Source organism: Poecile atricapillus, chromosome 7, assembly GCF_030490865.1.
Source record: "Poecile atricapillus isolate bPoeAtr1 chromosome 7, bPoeAtr1.hap1, whole genome shotgun sequence".
Classification (NCBI taxonomy): Eukaryota; Metazoa; Chordata; class Aves; order Passeriformes; family Paridae; genus Poecile; species Poecile atricapillus.
The window spans coordinates 15,650,943-15,674,672 of NC_081255.1; the positions used below are offsets into that span (position 1 = coordinate 15,650,943).

General features: G+C 39.0%; 1 protein-coding gene across 2 annotated transcripts in view; it reads right to left on the reverse strand.

Annotated features, from left to right (window-relative positions):
• The window catches only part of SNX7 (sorting nexin 7), a 30,934-nt gene extending 18,774 nt beyond the window's left edge, over nt 1-12,160 (reverse strand). The window contains exons 1-5 of one of the 2 annotated variants that reach the window (XM_058842654.1): nt 9,902-10,663; nt 3,968-4,150; nt 1,997-2,107; nt 1,417-1,581; nt 285-486 (exon numbers count right to left, since the gene is read on the reverse strand). In XM_058842654.1, the coding sequence (XP_058698637.1) occupies nt 285-486; nt 1,417-1,581; nt 1,997-2,107; nt 3,968-4,150; nt 9,902-10,075 (835 nt within the window). In that variant the 5' untranslated portion in view covers nt 10,076-10,663. Of the gene's footprint in view, nt 1-284; nt 487-1,416; nt 1,582-1,996; nt 2,108-3,967; nt 4,151-9,901 lie in introns of both variants that reach the window. The other variant, XM_058842655.1, reaches the window with a different exon arrangement.
• Nucleotides 12,161-23,730: the final 11,570 nt, after the last annotated feature.

Sequence of the window (23,730 nt, forward strand, 5' to 3'; positions counted from 1 at the left end):
TGAAAGTTAAAAACCAAAGGTCATACAGCTTTCCAAAAAGCACATTAAAATATTCTTCTAAGTTCCTTATAAGTAGCTGAATGACATGTTAAAACTCTTCCTATTAAAAAAGTTAATCAAACTTGAAGGTCTGTCAAAAACATGACCAGAAATAAAAACACAATATAAACACAGAAATCTCCCTTTTTCCTTGCTAGCTGGAAAGCATATTTTGCTTGCCACAATGAAAACTAATTTACTTTTTAATTACTTAAATCAATAAAACTGACACATTTTCTACTTACCCCTTTCTTCCTTGTAAATCCTATGAGCTATTTTATCTAGTAAGTTTATTTTCTGACTAAATGTTTCCATGTAATTGTGCATTTCTGTAAACATTTCAGGGCGATTTTTAACTGCTCCTCTTACTGAGGATGCTACAGCTCTGACGGTCTGTCCCATCCTGCTCAGCAAACCAGGACCCTGCTTCTTGTGTGAGGAGAGCTCCTAAAGACAGAACAAACTCTCTTTACTTCCAGGTACTTTTGTTAATTCTCTGAAAAAAAATAAATAAAGTGCCTTTTTTTTTCTTTTTTTCTTTTTTTTTTTTTTTTTAAATAAAACTACATACACAAACCTGCCTTTTTAATGTATAAATCTTATCATTATTAGATCAATGCCAGAACCATCCCTGTCCTGTGCATTTATTAGCCAAGCCTTTCAGAGCAAACACAAGCATGCCATGTATAACAAAAGACTGGTTTAAGAACCTTCACCCCTTCACTCCTCAGGGTGAGTTAGCTAGTTTGCCATTTAGCTTTTTGAACAGGAAAGCAGAGGTAATGATTGCAGAAATAAGTCTTGAGAAAAGCAGACAGTGCTCCTACCAGAGGAAGTAATCAATCTATTTTTTTAACTCTTTTTATATGTTACTAGAATAACCTTTGCTGAAATTTAGAGGCAGGCTTTTCTGAGTACAGAACTCCAATTTGCAACTGGACACATTTTACAACAATGCAGCAGGAAAAGCCTGTATTTTTCTTTTAAGAGATTAGTAAAACTTAATTAAAAAACAAAACACTGCCATGCAAAAACAATAATTAATTAAAACCACTATTTTCTCATAATCTTGGAAATTTATATGTGTACCTAAAAACATGCAGAGTTGAAATACTATGAATTTGCCACAAAAATCCAAAATGCAGAAACAAAAACAACTTTGGAAGGTACAGCAATATTTATGGTCATGTGCATGATTACCAAAACCACTGAAGAAACGGTTATCTCAAGTTATGAATATTCCACAAATCCCTGACTGCTTCTGCCGCTTCTGTAACAAGCCATGGGATGACACTACTCAATACTGAACCAGGGAGGCTCCTGATATACCCTACTAGCACAACATATGGTTTCATGTAACTGTAAATAAAATCTTACCCAGGCTTGTGCAGTAAGAAAAATTTTGAAGTCCTCATTAAAAGTTAAAGTTGGATGATCAGCAATCCGGTTCAAAAATTTATGTAAAGCTTTTCTTCGAGTCTCAATGAATTCATCACTAAATCGTTCCACCATTCCCTTCATTATGAATTTTTCCGGCAATGGCTAAGGAAATAAACAAGAAATATATTGTATAATTTGCATAATATTCAGAGTATTACAACAGTTCTTCTGCTTACTAAAAACCATAGATATACCTTGTAAAATCCACCAATAACCCAAAAGCTATATAAAGTTACCATATTCAACTAAGGTATACTATTTTTCTTGTAATATGCAGTGCAGACAAGCATAACTAAGAAAGGACATAAATTACTGCAAATTACTTCAAATGCCACAATTAAAAACCTAAGAAATACCTTTATGTGATTTTTTGTCATATACATACAAAACTAGGGAAAATAGGTTGGCTTAATGTTTGTGAAACTTCAGAAGGTGAAGAAAGACCTCAAACATCTCTGTACAAAACTGGAGCCATCTTATAAACAAATAAAAATAACTTAAGCTTTAGCAAACAAACAGGAATAATCAGTGTTGGATGTGCTTCTTCAAGTCTGCTCTTCAACCAAAGGAAATCCTGATATCGTCTTCGAACTTCATATTCACTGGAGTCAAATTCACCACGGGTTGTCTGACAACCAAAAGCAGAAAAAACAGGTTTCGATTAGAATACCAGAAAAAAAAAGGTTTAGGTTTTGGAGAAAACTGATTACTTGAGGGAATGCATATGTTCTATTTCATCCCTGTTACTGGTTTGCTGTTATTTTAAAGAACAGTGATCAATTATTTTAAAAGTTAACACATCCTACTTCAGCAACACATCAAAGTTTTCTTGGGGAAAAAAAAAAAGCGAGCAATAAGCTGCACTTTGTGCAGAATAATGATTATTTTACCACAATGTTTCCAAATAATTGCAATAATTACTTTAGTGTGGCATTTTTCTTTCAGCAATCACAGGTATGTTCGTTACTTTAATGGCACTTCTTTTAAAGTAATTAGTAATCTATCTGAACAAAGCCCAAAGAGCTGACACACATCCTTGGGACCTGGTGACATTGCTCAATAATCCTCACATTCAAAACATGAAAACTTCAGCATATCACAGCAATAACACTTCCTGCACTGCTTAATGCATTCTGCGGCCCATCATCAATTCCAGTTTTGCAGCCCCTGTTAGAACTTGCCAACAAACCTTTAATGCCTACAAAAAATGCTTATTACAGATTACAAAATTGTCAGACCATGAGATTTATTTTAGCACTGCTCTGTCTTCTGGAGGCAAGCCACAAAGAGCCAATGTTTTCATTAACGTGTGCTATTTAGCATTCATTGTTGCACAGAGATTTATAACACAATGCAAGTAAATTCTAAAAACCTCAAAACATGCTTTTGTAATCTAAACATTTCTGAGGGTTGAATAAAAATTTTTCAAGGTACGTGGGAGGAATGCTATTACTTTATCATCAAGAACCAGCACTCCAAATTAAATATGATAAGAAAGGATAGAAGAGATAGAAAAAGCAAAAGCAATCCACCTTACAGCCCTTTCATACTTGCCTGAAGAAAAAATGTTCTCTCATCTACAGAAACAAGCATAAAGTGAAAATTATTGCTAGCAACCTAAGATAGCTCTCTTCCTACTCATTAAATATTTTATGACGAATTGATATCTCCTCTTATTTAAAGATGAAGAATTCCCATTTGAAAATGTGTTTTTAAATGTATCTTTTAAAAATAACTCAAAATAAAATAAATTAACAGCATAATTCTCGAAATGGAGCCTGTAGAATATTTACTGGTAATCTCAGAAGACCTGACTGGTCTCACAAGGCTGATTTTTCTTCCTTATTTCCTGTAAATAACTTACGTTCAGGACAACTAAAAATACACTTAACTGTTTCCTAATACTATTTCATTAGAGAATTGCAGCAATTTCCCCAGAAATCACATGCAACTGCACATGGGAAGCAATCACCCATGTGTTAATGGATGCTGCCATTAGAAAAGAATGGAATTGAAAGACTGTAGGAGGTAATGTTTATGCAAGATGTAAGACTGGTAGCCTGTAAGTGATCCAAAAGTCATCAATACTTGTGCTAATATAGTGTCATCGAAGGGGATCTGTCCTTTGGCTGTTTCCTGTTCCTGCTAAAATCACAACAGAAAACATTATTGCCTCACAGCACTCATTTTGCCATTGAAGAATTATTAACTATTTATTATTTAAATTTTTAAACTATTCATTATTAACTATTATTAACTATTTTATCAGCATAAAGAATCTAAGCATGAATAATCTAAGCATCTGTGTATGCAGACTCACACTGAATTTTTCCCATTATATAGCACATTTTCATTCAGTTTCAGTTGTCTATAACTCATGGCAAAATTAAAGTTTAAATTTAGTAATATCCCAGAGAATGGTGTGCAAGAAGAGTGAAAATGCTAATTGTTATCAAAGTAAGCCATTAAACCATGAACAGATACTTACCTTTGTGACTACTCTGTATGTAATAAATGTTTCGATGGCTGTAATGTGGCTTTCCGGATCATCGACTGTAATGAAGAGATCTCTTAATTCTGGCCCATCTTCAAATTTATACTGGTTTATCATTGATGAGGGGGATATTGGCACTGAAGGACTGAATGAGTTTACCTCAGCCAGAGACGTATCCTACAGATAAGACACGAGGACATCCATATCAATAATCTTTGCATACAGACACATCTCTGATGCTAAAATGGCAAGCTTTAAAATAATCTCATAGAACAGATGAAACTGGGAGCAGATAAAATTATGTAGTGTGTAGCAAATCAGTATTTGCTTTGGTGAAGATGGAAGAAATGAGATTTATTCTAAAATGGATGAAAGAACAAAATACTACCATTTGAGAAGAATGTTATGCATAGCTAGAAGGAGAACTTGCCTATGAACAGTAAAATTAGTTATGAACCAAGCACACATTAATTGTGTAGGGTACTTACCAGTTTTATTAAAATTGTTAGAAGCCAGTTACTGAGGACTTATGATGTTTGAATTATCTCTAACTACCTGAACAGGATGGATGAAAAAATGATGATTCAAAAAAAACAAGGCAAAATCCAAATCAGAATTTTTACTGGAATTGGGTGTTTCAGTTTTCATTTATTTTAAAATAAAATTTGAATTGGAAAACAATTACAGGTACATAAATTAACCCCTTTTTTATTTTTTTAAGAAAAACAGTAAGTAAGGATGCAGTACAAATTTGCTGCTTAATTTCTAAAAAAAAAAAGTCAAACCACTGTTTTGCTGGAGCAAAAACCACTTTTTGATAACACTGACCACTTCTGCACAACTCTGTAAGAATATGTCCCCATTAGCAACTGCTTCTGCTAGTGTATTCAATGGTGCCCAGTCTGCTGAGAAATGAGGTGGAAACTGGAAACAGGCAAGACGTCTCATTTTCTTCCTTAAATACAAGTCTGGGTAAGATCCACTAATCAAGAATCTTGAAGGATACTGTTATGAAAATGAATTTACTAACTCTAATTACTAATAACAGAGCGTAACAAATTAATAAATCTTTAGAAATAATAGAGAAATTGAAAGAAATCATTATATTTTAAATATCAGATACTGTATATGGCTTTTTAATATATGCAATGCAAAGAATTATTTTCATAACAAACTTTAAAATTAATGTATTTTCTAGAAGTTTGCTAAAAAGGTAGACTACACTGAGTATGAGTGGCAAAGAGCTGCCCTCTCCAGTGCCTTGTTAACTATGCAGGAAGGAGAACAGAGATGTAGTTTAAGAGAAAACTGCTCAAATTCCAGGACTGGAAAGGTGTGAATCCTCACTAACTGGAGTCACAGCACCATCTCAAGGCTGACCTCACAGGAATGAAGAGAACCCCACTGTAGAGCTGCTGAACTGGGTGAGAGTTGCTTTTTGCCTTTCAATTCATTGGATCAGAACTTTCTTTGGAAAGGAACAACTTAGCTTGTTCTTTTTCTTTGAATTTATCAATGTACTCCCACAAATATGGGACTGACATTTATATGAGGAATTATGCCCAGAAAGTGCTCACGTACCAGTTCTCCTCCCATCGCTTACATGCAGTTCTGTGAACAGGGAGACAAAAGCAACACAGAAGACCAAAGACAACACTTTAAATATTACACAGTGGCTTTCTTGTACACCTGACAGTCATTTTACTTTTACCCAGTGTGTTTCTACATGGTTTCTATACAGCCAGCACTATCCTGAGTAATGCAGAATAAACAGAGCTGTTCCCAGAGCCCGCTTGCACTGGCTGCCCATGGTCTAGATGAAGAATGAGGACTGCTAGCTCAGAGCAGCCCACGCAATTCAAACTGCTGAGGCAATGGGAAATTTCCAGGGAAAGAAATATGCATGTGAGAAAGAACTTGAATGGCCATATAACTTGAGGAGTAATGATTCTGCAAGGCCTAAATTGGATCAAGGTAAATGTGTTTCATATTTTCTCATTTTCCATGGGGCATTAATATCTTAATGTTATATTCCTTCTTATAGGCTGCTACTAAAATTTGCTCTATTCATGCAGGTGTCTGAAAGTATATGTTTATGTGGAAGGGCTTATGAATATGTGGTTTGAGAAACAAAATATGGGCAATAAAAATCCACAGAATAAGCAAGTCTTTGGTTTTGTTTAATGCAGCTCTAGCATTCACATGCACATGAATGAATAGACGAGTTTTAAACAAGCATCTGTCTCTTTATCCTCATGATAGTTCAGGTTTACTTCCAGTAATTCTTGAAGTTCATGTGACCTAAGTCTGATGTCATCACAGAAACACAGTTAAAAACACCATGACAATTTTCTATACAGCTGTAATTTTGTGGTTGGAACTATGTTTTTGTGTGCATACAGATGAGGGCAGGAGTTTTGTTGCACAGGAAAAATAGATAATTCTTCTAGCTTTTGGGTTGCGTAACCTTCTTCCTCCTCATCCATGCAAAGAGCATCAAGGTCCTGTCCCAGAAAACGATGTCCTTTCCCACACCTCGCCCCTCCCCACCTACCTGCAGTACCCCTTTCCAAGCTCCTTCCCTCCTGACATAGCAGTTGGCATAGCTGTGTGTGCCAGTCCACAAACAGATTCATGCCTTTTGATTTACTGGCCAAGAGACCAAAGAGATAGAAAATCAATGAGCAGCTTGAGGGCCTTTTTCTGGGTGTCCATTTTCTAATACTTGCAGTTACCCTATCTCAGCCTCACATTTGACTGCAACTGGTCACTAACACTCCAAAATACATAAGGGAAGAAAACACTCCCACAGCTGGAGCAGCCTCAAAACAGGCTACAGACACAGCTGAGACTGCAACTCTTCGGAGAAGACACTAAAGTCTGGGGGTTTGTATAAACAATGCTCCCTCCCAGAGCATAGGGCCTTGACCCAAGGTTACCTCTGTACTCCATCCATCCATCCATCCATCCATCCATCCATCCATCCATCCATCCATCCATCCATCCATCCATCCATCCATCCATCCATCCATCCATCCATCCCTACCTCCCAGCAAGGATCCAGAGCTTGCGATAATCTGAAGCCAGGATCCAAAAACAGATCTTGAGATAAAGGACATAGGGCAGTTTGTCTTATAAGTGAATAGCTTGGTGGTTGGAGCATTCTTCAAAGAGCAAAGAGATTCAGGATGACTGATGTATAAGTGAATTTTTTTGCCAGGCAACTATTCTGTCTCAAAACCTTGATGAACTTGAAGAAAAATCTTGAAGAAAAATTAGTCTCTATGGAATTCTGAAGTGGCATATACATATTTTTCAGAAATATCATTAAGTTTTCTGTAATTATAAAATGCAGACAAACACTGTGAAACAGAGTTTGAAAGCAGAGGTGCTAAAGGTTTTAAGTATTAACCAAACTGCTGACAGCTTTGTCAATGCTACATATCAGTTATCAACAAATGCAAAAGATAACTGAATGGATATTTGTGATACAGGCAGTACTCTACAGCTAAAGGAAGAAAGCAGGGTGAAAACATTCCATCTGTGTGACTCACAACTCAGCTCCCAGAATTTGTCTCTGCTGAAAAGAATTCAGAACTTTTTCAGTGGCAGTGGAAACTAGGATAAAGTGAAATGCACTTCACATCATGAAATGCTTTATCAGAGCTGCTGAAGATGCTGGTCTGTAATATTTAAGATATGTTAGAGGATACCAGGTCAATGGTTTATAACACTATCAGGTTAAACATCTATGGATTTTTGTAAAATAAAAGCCCAGAGTTTACGTTCTGAGTAATAACTCAGGGTATTGAGGTTGACAATTTTTAAGAATCTCATTTTTCACCATTTTGTTAGCTGGCACATTGCACTGCCTAGACAGAGAACGATGAAGCTGACGAGAGTGGCAGGCAGCGAGCTCTGTGTGGCTGCTGCTGTCCTGCTTAGCCTGCAAAGGCAACACCACTGCCTTACAGACACTGAGTGAGGAGCCCCATTAAGATGCAATTTAAAACAAGGTAGTCCTGGAACAGTATGTTATGGAAAAATTAGTCTTACAGGACTTAGTTGTAAACTATATTTAGCCTGTCAGATTCCTTTGAATATATGGAACATGAATAAATACGGTGTAAAGCCCAAACAACCTCACAGATTTTCAACAACTCGAAAGATCAATCTCAAATTGCACTTGAAAACAAACAATGAATTTCTGGTTGATATATACAACCACTACATGCAGGTATCCAATGCTTTGGAAGGAAAGCTGTATTTTCATATAATATGACAATTTTTTTTGTTTGCAGGAATAACTTATCATGTAGCATGCATTAATAGCAGTTAAGATTTCATACAGGAAAAAAAGATTTGGCATGAATCCAGGCAGAAATGTAAAGATCTCAATATTTGCAAAAAAGCAGCCGTAACTTGTATCTACTCCACTTGTTTTTATCTTTTATTCCCAAGGAGAATTGCTCTTGACAAGCAAGCAGCATAAGCATCAATCCATTGTGTTGATAAGCAGATACCTTCATGGAGAACTGCCTGAACTTCACTCATAAAAGGAAATGGATGCAAAGTGAGCATAAGCAACTAAAATTATATTTTAGCACTGCTTTTGCATGCAAGTTCAGTGAATCATTCATCTTTTTATGTCAAATCAGGACTGGTGCTTTCCAAGAAAATATAATTCAGCCCGACCCTAGTTATGCTTCAGAAAAATATAGGTAACTTAGTGAAATTTAGCCTTATCTCTTGCATGTTACAGACTATTTATTAAATCACCTAAGAGTCCCTTCTGACCTTAAAAGACGTGAGTTTCAAGAATTCTATTACAGTCAGAGTTTAAATACATAACTCCTAAGAAGCAAGTCCTTATTCCAACAGTTGTATTCCTACATACCACAGCAGTGTTTCTCACCTACAGAAATATAAAAACCAAACATTTGCTCCCTATGACAATCTGTCCTACTGAATAGAAATACGTTGTCACTTTTTCAAATCGGAAATGTAACTGCTATTTCTCTCCCATGGCACACATTCTGTCACAGCACTTCACAAGTCTCAGATGGTGAATGACACCCTAGCCCCGTACATATTTTTTCCACCCTAGCTCTCTGTGTGCACTTATATTTTAGATGCTCCCTTGATAAGGCAAATAGATCCATGACATGCCCTCTTCTTTAACGGCTGAAGAGACAAGAGGTAAGTCTTGTCTTAACCTGTCCTAAATCAGTACTAAATGAGAAACAATATATGTGGAAGCCATACCCCCCCCTTCATTGGTTTAATTAAAACCAGCACTATCAGACAGACTGGCACACATGTACCTGTGTGCTCTCTGAACGTGGACCCTGATACATTGTCAGTTATGTTTATTTTATTCTCTTCATCAAAATTCAGATGTTATCTTCTCAAATCTTCTATATGAAGGTGTGAGACTTCATCTTTTAAAAGAAAACTCAAAGTGAAACTTGGAAACATTTATTTACATTCAAACACAGCTGCAATTACTAAACACGACTGTTTATTTAATTTACAGATACATATATGGCACCTGACGAACGTAAGTGCTGATAAGGGTACAGCGAGTCCAGATTAGATGGCATATTTAAGGTAAGCGCAGTCATGACTCGCATTGCTGGTCCGAAGCAGCGACTCCGCGTTTCGTGCCCGAGAAGTCACCCGGGACTGCGGGCGCGGCCGAGCGCTGCCCCTGCCCGCCCCGCGCCCCCGGGCAGCCCGGCCCGTCCCGGCGCCGCGGTGGCAGCGGGGAGCACCGTGCGCGCGAGGGGCGGGCGGGCAGAGCCCGCGATCGCCGCCCGGCCCGGCCCGGCCCGTCCCACCGCACCGCCCCGGCTCGCCCGGCGCCCGCTGGGGCAAAGTACCGGCGAGCTCGCCCGGACAACCCCGGCGCGGAGGGCGCTGCCGTACCTTGCTGAACACCTCCAGATCGTCTTCCTCATCGTCCAGCGCCAGCACCTCGGCGGCGGCGAGAAGCGGCCCCCGGGCCGTGCCGAGGGCACCCTCAGAGAGATGCGACTCGATCCCGGGCCCTTCCCCGCCGGCTGGGAGCGGCGGCCCCAGTAGCCGGCCCTCCGCCTCCATCCTGCCCCGCGAGCGCGGGCGGCGGCCCCGCCACAGCCGCTCCCCGCGGGACCGCAACTGGCGGCTCCCCCGCCCGGCCCTGGCCGCGGCCGGCCCGGGGGGCGCGCCCAGTGCGCAGGAGTGGAAGCGGCGGCGGGAGGGCCGCGCCGCCGGGCCGGGCTGGGAGCGAGCGGGGGTAGAGCCTGCCGGCAGGCCCGGGCAGCGGGCGGGGGGACTGCGGCTGCGGCCTCTGCGGAGGCGGGACGGGGCGGCTCAACGCCCACAGGCGTGTTCGTGGCGGCGCGGGGGACCCCGCCCGGGCCGCCCCCGGGGCTGCCGGGGGACTGGGCGAGCCGCCCACGGGGCTGCCGCTGGCCGGAGCCGCTGGAAAGTGTGTGCCGTGCCTCGGTCTGGGGAGCCCCGTGCCCGCCCAGGCAGCCGCCGGCTCTGCCCTTAGCAGCCCCCGGGCCCGGCAGGGACGTACCCAGGCTTTCTTTCCTGCGCTCTCCGAGTTGGTCTTTTTGCCCTCCTGGCAGGCGCCCAGGTGCCGCCACCGGGGCGGCAGCCAAAACCCACGCGTTGCTGCTTTGCCTCTTGCCTCTCGTACATCTTCTCTGGGGCAGCCGCTGTGTCGCTCCCAGCTGCAGCCCTTCGCCGTGGGGTCCTGGTGTGTGTTCTGGTGCTGAGGCCAGGGACTACTTTGGCGTCAGAAATGTGCTTGTGCGAACAAAGTGATACCACTCTACATCAGAAGAACAGCGGGGAGAGAGATACCAAACATTTAAAAGCAGCAAAGCTGTCCTTTTTTTTTTCAAAAGTGAAACCGTCGGAACTGTGATTTTGAAGTTGCCAGTATTGAACTGAAGGGTTGGCGGGCGCTGTTGGCTGCAGGGGCCAGGGCCGGGCAGGGGAAGGCAGCTCTGACCTGCCATGCCCTTCAGCGCCGGACGCGGGAGCTCCGCTGCGGGGCCGGCTCCTCAGCGAGGCCGCCTTTGCTCAGCGGGGAGCGGAGCACGTCTTTCCAGGCGCCGCCTGAAATAGCTGAAGTCAACTTTGTTGTTAATGTAAATTTCAGGAGTCGTGGGCGGGTTCTTAAACAGGCAGATACAACATTGCCTTTGTGTATCTTGGTTCCCTTGCTGTCAAACTAGAAAAGGCAAAACCCCGTAATCAAACGAAAGTATTTTGGAAAGTATTCCTTCGTGAGCCGCTGCTGGCAGCTGATGGGGAAATACATTTGATATTTCACACTTTTCAGCGAAGTCCTGAACCACAACTTGAAATAAAGGGATTAAAATAAAAACCACCGAATGTTCACTGAACTGTGCAAAGAGACAAAGACTACGTCTGCCTAATTAGAAAGCGTTTACTAAGACATTTTAATTGTTGTTTAGAAAATCCCCTAAAATTCCTGAGGAGCCGGGGGCAGCGGCCCGCCCCACGCCTGAGGTGCCAGCAGCGTTTGCTGCAGGGCGTCTCTCGCACGGAGCCGCCGGCAGAGGGAGATGGGATCCGCCTGTCCTGGAGCCTCGGACACTCGCTGGTGGCTGAGACCTTTCAGTAAGTGAGAATAAACAGTTTCTGTAGTACTAAAATAACAACTGACCCTGGTACGAGATGCCCAGGCTTTTCTTCCCGACCCTGTGTAGTCTGCCCCTGCCTTACTGCTCTTTGCTGTGCCTCAGCTCTGCTCCTCTGAGGAGCTCGGGGTTTCTTTGGTGCGCTGCCTTCCCCGCAGGCTGCCACGGGCCCTCGCTGGGGGCTGCTCGCCTCCAGCTGCTGCAAGGGCCGTGCTGGGGCCCCTTGTGCTGCAGGAGCTTCTCATCGGGCGTCCAATCTCCAGCTCTTCCTACCTCTGTGGTTTTTACGGTTCCTTTCCAGTGTCGTCGCTGCTCTCGTGTCCTCTGATTACCTTCAGGTACCAAAGACTGATGAAAAGTGACTATTACAATATAAATTTTCTACTCTGTCTTTTGTCCATCAGAGAGAAGTGTAGCTGGTTTGTTTTGTGACTTTATATATAGCTGATAGTATATAGTTTCCAATGGCTTTGCCCTTACTTCCACGTGTTCTGCTAGAGCCCTGCAGGTTTTCTGAATAAAGTACCTACAACCTGTATAATGCCAGGATTTTAATATGTCTGTATTTAAATTCAGATGATATGCATTGTGAGGCAATAACAAAATAAAACTCATCAAGGATCACAATTTCAGACAATACACATCAGAGATGATAAATAAAGGACAGCCAGTCAAAGAAAGTATAAAATTGATGTACTGTAGGCATGAATACTGAGGCTGTTGTCTGAATCATACTAATTTTTCAAAGTTTTACTGTGTTCTTGGATTCTTTATTTGTGTTTGAAAGAAATATCACAAGATGCTTTAATTGGATTTTTTCTTATTATAGCTTTTTATTAGCTCATTAATCAAGCTTAAGAAGACATATTTTTAGATTCCTTGCTGGCAGCGCTTATCTTTCTGTGCTTTATATTTGAAGTATCAATCTGTAAGGAAAAGGTATTCATTGTCCTTCACTCTAGAAAAATATGCATTGCATTTAACAGTCATTTGGAGGCTTAATCATCAAAAGGACCCCTGCTAAAACAAAATATGAGACTGTTCTCTGATCATTTCCAGCTGCCCTCCCCACCCTCTACCCCAGCTGTCCCTAATTTCTATTGAAAGGGCTGAGTAAACAAATACATCTTCAGTGCACCTTCCCACCCATGCTGAGTCCCAGGGGCGTTGCCAGGACCTCTCCCCTGCATTGTTTGCCAAAAAGAACGTTTTACAGACTTAGGAATTTTGTGCTCATTTCCTGCTATAGGACCAGAGATGACTTTAAATAGTTGAATAATTGTTCTATTCAAAGATATTACAGATAGTGTAAATACAGAGCTACACTTAGCAAAGGGGTTTTTGCAGGTTTCTCTTGTACTTTTATTTCAGAAGTGCATTGCTATAGATCTTGGTTTTTCTTCATTTCCATTTGTGTATATTCACAGGCTCCATGTTTCCTGGGCACCAGGGGTTTACGCATTTTAGTGCAGATAACCTTTTCTGAACCTGTGGAATGAGATCCTGGCAATAATTAAGAGTCAATATATTAGATGATTTTATACCATGACTATTGTTGCCCTGCTTGTTGCACCAAAACAATGCTTGACAATATTTTGCTAAATAAATCTTTAACATTTTGTAAAATATGCCGTTTTCTAAATTCCTGTATAATTTTCATGAAATACTCAAGCTTCCCAGGCCCTCCTACTCAGGAACACTAAGTGGAATATTCTCATATGCTGGGGTTGAGCTACAATTGCCTCCAAATTTTATTTATTCACTTAAGCCCAAAAAGCTATTTTGTATTACAAAAACGTCAATATTATTCCTTCTTGCATTTTCTCTTTTTCTTTGGTAAGAGTGTTGATCCTAGCTAGTAATCCCTTCCAGAGTTGCTTTTCCTTGAACAAATTAAATTTACAAACGCCGAAGCAGAACCAAGCTATTCCTTTGCTCTTATGTGCAGGCTGCATGTGATCCCTTTAGGCCACAATACCACTTTGAATACTTAATGTTGACTTGTCAAGTTTCACCAACTGCACAGTGATATGGACAGGATTAAATCTTGTTTTATTTCACCATCTCCCTAGCCAGGCAGCAGCGGGGTATGGAGGACTCATGGTATTTTACTCTGTTCCACCACTGCAGTGCAAATAAGCGTGTTAGTGAATCTGCTGACATTCAGCACCTTGACGCAAATGAGAACGTTTTTCTAGGTCTGAAATGGATTGTCAAGTAGCATTCTTGTCAGGGTTGTGTAGTGCATAAGCAGAAGTCATTATGTTTACACCCAGAAGATATTTTGATGGTGAATTAAGGGCTGACCTTCATATCATACCATTTATTAGAGCAAGCTTTTTAGTAAGCTCCATTTAATGGCTCAGAATAAGGTTAACTATTTATGTTCCGTGCTTGAACTCGCAAGGAAGTTGGGTTATTAAAGCTCTCTACAACGTGAGCTGCTTAGCTTTTCAGCTGCCTCTTATTTTGTGGTTGAAAGGTAACTGTTAAGTTCTTGTGTTACTTTTGTTGTTGTTGTTAATTGAAGTTTGGAAGATTCTTTAATTGGAATATTGTTAAATGATTCATCTATCAGATGGTGGATATCCTGCAAGCTTATTTTTCTCAGAGACTATCAGACTGTTTTTCCTTTCTGACTGCCCAAAGGAAATTACAATGCAGTGTACTCATAATCATGTTATCTCTTTTATAGCTGCAGATCATTTTTATGGCATTGCAGCTGTACAAAGCCTTGATCAATATCTGGAGATGTGCTATCCTTTTAAGTTATGTTACTGCCAAATTTTAGACATAAAAATATTCCAGGTGAAGCACTATTTGGTTTCATGTATTTTACAATATTTAAAAGCAGTTCTCAAGCTTCATTAGATATGAAAGCGTTGATTTTTTGGAGAGGGTGAGTGGGTATAATACTTTGCATTGTCAAATAGAGTCTATCTGTTCTAATACAGCATTGTCTTTTCTGCTGAAAAAATGGTTTCCTGTTTTCAAATAAATGCTTCTGTCCTTGTTTGTTGAGGAACTGTATATTTAGCAATCCATACTGTATGAAATGTAGTGAGTGAAATACTAGAGTATCTCCTAGTCAGAAAGTATGCAAAAAATATTCATACATTACACATATATAAAGGCTTATTGAATTAATTTGATACAGGAATTAGAGGTCTCTCTATTGTTAATTTTTCTCATGCCTAGTTTGGAACTCTAGGTAAAGGGTTTACTGGATTAATACTGGACCTCAGTTATCCTGTTTATCAATGACCAGGTGTAGTCCTGCATGTTAAAGAAATTTTAAGAAAAGTGATGGTGGTTGATATGAATGTTATTTCTTTACAAGTGTCTGTTTATAATCCATTTACATTGAAGAATTCTGTATTTCATCTGGTACAGTGTAATGGCTCTGAAAACATCGTGCAAACTGGTGATCATTTTTTGATCTTTTAGGCACAGGTTTTGCCACTATGTCAAAGTTAATTAGCCTTTATAGAATTGCTTTATCTGGATTTGGCAATCTTTAATGTTCACATGCTTTCAATAATCCTCAAAACTTTTTAGTAGGTGAGCCTAAGTACATTTGTGGTAGGTGAGAGTTCTTAGACCAATACGGAAGACACATCGTGGTTGAATTAATGCTCCATATTAATGATGTTTTAATAGGCTTATTTTTTTAGATAGCAAATTTGTGTGCTTTTTGCCTTAGTTTATTACTACCAGGATGATTACTAAGAAAGTTTTATAAAGGAGATTTTTTTTTAAGTTTTCAAATTCACATCTGAACTATTGACACAAAATTTGAAATAACATGCTACCTAATTAACAGTTTAATACTAATTGATAGAAAGTCTATAAAAGTATACATATATATAGGTAGTCATAAAGCATGGAGAAAATTCATACTGCAGCTACACTGCTGGAGAATCTCTCACTTATAACTAAGCTCTTCCATAAAACTCTGTGTAATACTAACTGTAAAGGACAGTGATTCGAGGTCATTCTTGCTAAAAGCTTCCACTTTTTGTTCTACAAAGATCAGAAAATTTAAAAAAGCCCGCATCATCATAATGCAGAAATAAAAATATGGTCATGTTTAGTAGATTATGACCCAGAGGAAGGAATGTGAACAGCATGGCTGCAAAGAGGAATTTTAAGTGATCTATGTGAAACTGCCAAAATGAGAATTGCAGCTGAAGGAAGTGAGCCAGCAGTCTAACTACAATCAATATCCAGGTTAAGTAAACAATTACAATCTGCCAGAGCTGAAGGAAAATCCACATAGCCTGACAGGGTACCTGAAGTGTCTTTGGGTATAAATTCTGAATTTACTTCATGGATAACTTTCTTGTCACTTGTACAGACTGTGACTGATTTTTTTTTTAATTTTTTTTTTTTTTTTTGTAATCCATAAGGCAAAAAACTATTCTCAGTGTATGAAGAGCTGTTGTTAAGTCCTTGCAAACAAATGATGCATTTTAGTTTATATTAGAGGTTGTTTAAAAATCTGGAAACTGGTGAGACTCAGAAGTAACCAAAGAACAATCTATTTTATCAGACAATCTGATTGGTTGGGAAGCAGGCTTGTGAATAATTAAGAAATACAAAGGAGTAATATTGGGGTCCTTTATGAGCACTGAGCTTACCCAACATAGGTGTCAACTTTAAAATGGGAACAGCTGTGTTTACAGTATTTTAGTATAGTTTTCTTATCAAAGACTAATACATGGAAAAGCCCTTGTGTTGGTCTAAGATTCTTCCTCCCCGTGACAACATCTTCCTTTCCTAACTTTAATTGTTAAAAAGTCGCTAAATAGTTCAAAATAGTTTCAACGCCATTAAGAGATATGCCTAAATCTCAAAAAGAGCTGAGATAGATTTATAGAAGAATGAATGTTTTTTACATTGTGCCTTGATCTCTTACCCCTTAGGCAAAACTTCTCAGGAAACCTCAAAATTTTCCTGCCAGAGTACATATATATAAAACTGGTAGTATAGTAGATAACTATTAGGGCACTCATGTGCCCTAGTTTTATATTTAACCCCCCCAAATATCTTCATTATTTAAAAATATCTATTGCTTCTGGTGCACAGTAAAGTGACAGAGTATTTTTTGCCATTGCTCAGAACACACAAAAAGCAACAAGCCAGCTACTGTCTGTTCCCTTACCACTGCATGACATGCTTGGGATTAGCTGAGGCCTGTGATGTATTTGGTAGGAATGCTATATAGCAAGTGTGTGCATGAGAACAAGTGCACAGAGGAGCAGGCTTCAGTCATTTTGTAGATTGGCGTTTTTTTGCACTGTGTACAATTTTGCGGGCTCTGTGTCTTGAAAACGGAGACGCATTTGTCTCCAGATGCTGAGAACTATTGCTAAATTCTAGAAAAGAGTAGCAAGGGAAACAATTTAAATTTCAAGACCATACCATGATGTAGTACAAGAATAGAGTGACTTTGGACAGTATGGTCAGACTGCAGCTGTGAGAGCTCTAGATCAGATGGGAAGGAAGTATTCCAGCAGATGTGATTTACAGTGGCAACACAAGCAGTCATTTGCTTCCTGCAGTTTTCTCTTTTGTGAGAAAATGAAAAAGACCAGATTGGTCTGTGTCTTAGAGGGGAAACAATGGGATTAATTAGATCATTATTATATCCAACAGAATTTTCACTTAGGGATGATGTGATAGCAATGCACTGATGATGTTGACCCTGTGGATTTGCAAGAGAACTTCTGTTTAAAATGAGGTTTGTGGCTAGATTGTGTCATTGAAATACTGTGTTCTGGTGAATTGCAGTGAGCTCTGTAGTTAGCATTGGTACTTGTTTACCACAGAAAAGCTGTTAGGCAAGATGAAACTGCAGGGGAGACTAGGTGTACCTGCCCAGCTCCTAAGGAATAAATCCCTATCATATTACATGAAAGCTTAAATACATTAAATTTCTCTTCTTTATCCATCTTTCTGATAATCAATTGCTAGAAGGATGTTGTAGACCTCAAAAAGGAAGACTATAGGAAGGAATATACAAGAACTTAAGAGGCATGTAGTACAATATTTACACCTAACCTACTCCATACTCTGAAAAAGTTCAGACATGAGAGAGGTCAGTTCCTTCTGCCTTAAGTACGTAGTCATGCTTTTCTTTTCCGTGAAGCAAAGTTGCATGCTATTTTTGGCTTTGTTGAGCTTCTGAAGCATTAACAGAATAATATTTTCTGTATGCCGTATCACTTGACAGCAAATGACCATCTGCTAGATTACATTTCTATGTGTATAGCCTGTGGCCATATTTACTATAATAATTATTTTGGTGTTCTGTAAAAATTTCTCTTCAAGCTGACTTAATGATTTATGCTACCAAATTGTTCACATTTCTAAAATGTATATGAAACTATTGAAACAGACTAGAACTTTAGATTTTTCTTGTTCTCATGTGATACACACGTGGAAAAAAGCAATGAACAGAGCACAACTATTGGAAAGGCTACATTTTCCATGTGCAGCATCTCTGAAAGCACCTTTGGTTTTGCTTAAGAGAAATTCCAGTTTAACCATTCTAGCACCTTTGAGACTATATCTAAGATGGGCAAACTCTATTGAGACCAGACTCAATAGCTGAGTCTCGGGAGAAGGGTCTCAGTGGTAAATTCATCTGGTTTTGAACCAGCTGGGAATTACTCCAGCTCTTCAGCAGGCTTGAATACTTTAGGAGTGCCTTCATGTGGATTTGTATATCTGTGTTTCAGAAAGCCCTTCAACCCACCAGGAGGAATGATACAAGACTTGGAAGACTTATATTTGGCTCCCACTCTGCCAAAAATATCACATATAATTTCCTATAAGCTGTATGGATTCTGTTTGAAGCCCTATGCTGATAAGGCAATACAGAAGAGTTTTAGATACAGTCATTCTAACCTTCAGCTATTCCCTCTGCTAAAGTCACTGAGTGGATCGGACCAAATCTGCTTTGATATCTGTGTGCCTTTTGAGGGCTTTTGGAGCACACCCCAAGAAGATTCTTAATTCCTGTGCTCTAGATTCAGGTTATTCACAAGACAGCAAATTAGCTGAATATTTCCATGAAAATATGCTACTGGTTTGAGGATGCTTTAACTTTAATTTTACATGCACACTGGAACAAAGAAACATGCCTGATAGGAGTAAGGAAAGGAAGTGAAAGGAAACAATTAAAGCAAACATGGTAGTTATGAACTTAAACCCAGATGAGAAAAGGTTTAAACAGTCCCCTGGTTATGCAATGTATTTAAAAATCTAATCTAATTAAGATATAATTTTTTGCTCATTGTTTTTTAGTACGAAAAAAAGCCGAGTAATGTAGTAGCATGCAGATCACCACAGAAGCTGGAGGAATGAGTCTCCAGTAAAAGTATGCCCTGAAATGCAAATGATTTTAAAACAAAATTATGTCTATTTAAAAAATGAGTAAGTCAATTTTTAGGTAACCACAATGCAGAGTGGGATGGATACAAAATATCTCATAGTTGATCAAAAGGTAGGTAATGGTATGTACTGCTGCATACTGAAGAAACTGAAAATAGGAAATAGCTTTAGTAATCTACCTCTGGGCAGCTGAGGTTGGCATGACGGACAAAATGAGTCTGAAGCCACGAAACAGGCTAAGACAGATTTGGGCTGCCCAAGCTATCTCCCATTAACAGAAAAAGTCAAGTCAAAGAGTTCAAGTGTTTTCCAATGATGATGGAGCTGACAGCAAAAACAGTTCAAGTAGTATAGCACTGAGATAGGTTTTAGTGGGCATGGTGCATTAGGTTAAATGTTGGACTTGATCTTGGAAGATTTTTCCAGCCTTAATGATTCTATGTTAGATGGATTACAAGCATGTAGTGGAAAACAGGTGAGAAAACTGATATGGTAATCACAAAAGGTAGAATTGAATATTAAATTATGAGGCAGATTAAAGAAATTAATAGCTTTAGTGTAGCTATATTGTTTGAATCAAAACCACCTCAAAGTCAGAGAATGATAGAAAAATTCTATTAGTTTTGTGAGTCTGTAGGATATTGTAGGGTTGAATTTGCATATTAAAAGGGATCTTTTTAAAGAATTTTATGTTTTAACATTCTGTGCGTGGTTAAAGCTTTTAAGTACTACTAGGAGTTGTGACCATATGGGTGGGCAGCCCTGCATATGGAAGTATTTAACTTCTTCAGAATAAATTGGAGAACAAATGTTGATAGTACTGGTTATTTCTGCTGATAATAGCTGACAGTTTTTTCACTTCATCAATAAGGTTTCATTTAAGTAATGAAGATATTCTAGATGAGCTGATTGAGGAATGTATGATATGTGATTCAGATAAAATTAACTGACAAGAGGAAAAGAAATCTGTGTATAACTGAGGATTTCAAAGCTCAATACTCTACAGGTGTGAATCAATCTACCAAAGAAGCCCTGAAACTTAAATGCGGAAAAGGTCTGGAACTTCCTTATTCAGAAGCTTTAACACTCTCTGGCATTAATACCTGGAACAAAGAAAGAAGCGTAGAAATAATTTAACTGCATCATAAATTAGCAGAATGAAAAAGATTGCAGAAAGGACTGACAGGCATACGCAAAAGAGTTAGAGAAGGATAGGAGTAAGGTGAATTTATGTCAAGCAGAGCCAGACCTTGCACTGGATATTAAACATGATAAAATTAGTCAGCCTTAAGCAAGCAGTTTCAGAAACAAACCATTAAGAATAGCATGTGGTCACTGTTCAGAGATTAAATGTATTGCCTTAAAGGTAATGAAATATGTTTTTCTGTCTTCATTACAGGCATGGTGCTGATTGTGGTGAGAATTGGAGGTTGTGTAGTAGGAATAAGTCCACAGGCTTAATAAAAATCATCACAACCAAGATCAAAGCAGTTTGATGAAGGATGGCGATCAGTAATTCCTTGGCCAGGAAGATACTGGCTCATGAAGTCTAATATCTCACTATGTGACAGCAAATACACAGTGATTAGGGAGAAGGAATAATGATCCAAGTGGTTATAGGTGCACTAGTCCTACTCTGAGGCTTGAGAACAACTTTTGAAGGAAAGCTTTCCTGTACCTGCAAATAAATGCTTGACTGATTCCAGCTTTGGTTGTAGATATTGGCTGTCACAGGACTGCTGGTGTTGGCAGTGCTGCAGGCACTGCGCACACACTCCTCCCCAGAGACCATGTGTTCTTGAGGGCCAGTTTATCCCAACTTTGGGCTGGAATGCTTCTGTACAATTTGGATCTTTAGGTAGCATTAGACATTTTTTTTTTAAAGTGTCTGAGCATGGCTTAGTCTAGAAATTATTAATTCCTTGCCTGTAATTTAATTTTCATGCATACTGGGCAGATCAAGATTTGCACAAATATGAATTTCAGTTGTAGGCTAAGATTTTCTCATACAATGCACCAAAACTTAATATAGGTGCAGAACAGACATGGAGTTTCTGTGAGATTCCCCTCCCACTGACTTATGAGTGCAGTGAACTCTGAAGTGATCTTAACTTTCTTCTTGAGAATGAGAAAGACTCTGAAGAACACACATGAGTCTACAAAGATTTTCCCATAAGAATCAAGTCCACTGGATGAATTTCAAATTTTATCCTGTAAGGTAAGTGCTTTAGACCTCTTACTAGTACTAGGCATAAATTAAGTTGTGGATTGTGATCTATTTAGAAAAACTAAATTTATTTCTAAATTGTATTTAAGTGGTGGTGTTGTGAATGAGGTGAAAAAGCTCACAACAGATCTTTTCCCTATAGGTTTCTTGACAAAGGAGTTTTCTTTTTGACCATCAGAACCAACAGCTTGAGAAAAATCATCCTAAATACCGCATTTTCTCTAACATATCTACAGGGACTGTAAGAAAATTAGGCCTAACCCAAATATCAGAGAGCAAGTCACATTTTGTGACCTGTGGCCTTCCCCACAGTTTAGGACTGTCTGTTGAACTGAGGTTTGAGAAGTTATTTCCAGAACTGAGTTGAGATGGTGGTAGGCATTTTTACAACATAGGTCATTTTAGTATTAAAATTATTGCTTAGAGTGCATGTACTCTATAAAGAGTGCTGGAAGAGGACTGTACGATGAATAATAAGCTTAGGCAATACTGATAAATTAAAAATAAAACCTGGCTTTAGAATTTGCTCAGAGGAGCTTGTTAATGTTTAAATTTTCCCAAAATTAAATATCAAATTATAGGTAATGCCTGGCATCCTTTGTAGAAATGTAATTCAGATACACTCACCAAAAGAGCTCACATCGTTAGCAGGGTGATTGTGTCATCGTCCATTGAAATGTTCTACACCATTGGTGTTTTTTGGCAGACTGACATGCTTTCACTTGACATTGCTGTAACCTCTGGGAAAGAAAGCTCTACCTTTCTGTGAATCATTCAGTAGTGAGCCATCACACTGAAGTATTCCCTCCTTTTGAGGGAGGGGGGGAGGGATACCAAAGCTACTTACTTTTACTTTTGGGCTGGTTTTTTACTTTTTTTAATGCTACCTTGCAGTCTTAACACTTCCTAAGTATTCTTCCATAGGATGAATACTTCTCTATTAACATAGAACTAACTCTCAGTTCTGATCCTTTGGTTTGTGAATTAATCCATATAATTTTGCCAAAGGGTCCTGGATCAGAGCAGTGGAAAGCTGCTGATGCAGTGTAACCTTTCTGATAGTGCTGGACAATAATGCCAGTAAATCAAACTTTCAGAAATCTAGCTAGGAAGCATGGCTGGCTGTTCAGTAAAATGTGCTAAAATAAGTTTGAAATGACTGTGTAGACTTCCATTGCCAGCAGTGAGCATGCAGGACAAGTAGTGCACTCTTGGCAGAACCAGGGGAAGGAGCCCTTTCGTGTTTGACCAGAGAATGGAGGGCCCAGTGTTCACAGGAGTGTTTAAAGCACTGGTGAAAATGTTTACATGGAGTTGATTTGTCTGACTTTTGAAGTGTAAAAAGTCTGTATCTTCACTTTACCTGATAAATGTTCCTATTGCAAGTAATAATTTTAAGAAATGTGTTGAAACAGAGGACCCAATATAGCTTTTTTAAAAATTTATGTTAGGTAAGCCTTTTACTAGGTATCCTGTTTGAAGGCTCTACTAATGGATTTTTTTCCTAAAACTGTATCAGTAGCAGGTGTTCACTTTGTTCTTTACTTTTTAACTTCTAATATGTATTTTTTCATGTCTGCTAGAAAAGCTTTACTCTCAGTTTAAAGCATGTTCTTGATAACAGACAGGCAAGGGCTGGATGAACTGTTCTTCTATTCTTATGTGCAATATCTTGGGTATTTGAAGGGCTCTTTAGTGATCCCTTCCTCTAAGAAGCTCAAATAATTCCTGGTCTTTTATTAATCTGTCAGAGCAGGGGTTGCTTCTGAATTTATCTTAGTATTTCTGTCTGAAACAGCTGTGCAGCCTATGTTTCAAATTGCCAGCATTAAATCAACATAGTTTTCCTCCTCATTCTTCATCAATTTGTCATATAGATAAGCCCACTACCTGCACTAGCAATCTTCCATTATCCACTGTTCTTGCTGGTTTCTTCCATATGCTCCCATCAACACGCACAAAGGCTTTTTACCCTCAGATATATTCTATCTTTCTCTCTTTAGGTTTTTTAAGTCCACTGCATAAGACAATGTCTACAGATAGCTAATGACTCTAAAATTGAGCATGACATATGACTTATTTTGCCAGCAATATAGCTAGGTGATTTGGACTTTAATATCTTGAGATCGTATAAAGGAAATTAAAAAATTATGAAGTAGATAAAAAGAAAAAAAATCACAAGAAAAAGGCTTCTTGATGTTTTTTGTTATTTATGTAAACTCTAACATCCAAATTTCTTTTCTAATTACTGAAACTGTAAACACTGAAAATGTACACATTTGAGGAATATAAATGAATACACTGTACCCTGCATTATGCACTGTGCAGAAAATGTCCTTTGTGATCAGAGTTCTACCCCATGAAATTTAATCTTCATTCAGATTCTTCTGGGATTTTTCATATATTTGCCTGTCTTTAAATGTGCTTTTGTGACATCTGTATATGTAACCTCCATAACTAAGATGTGCTTA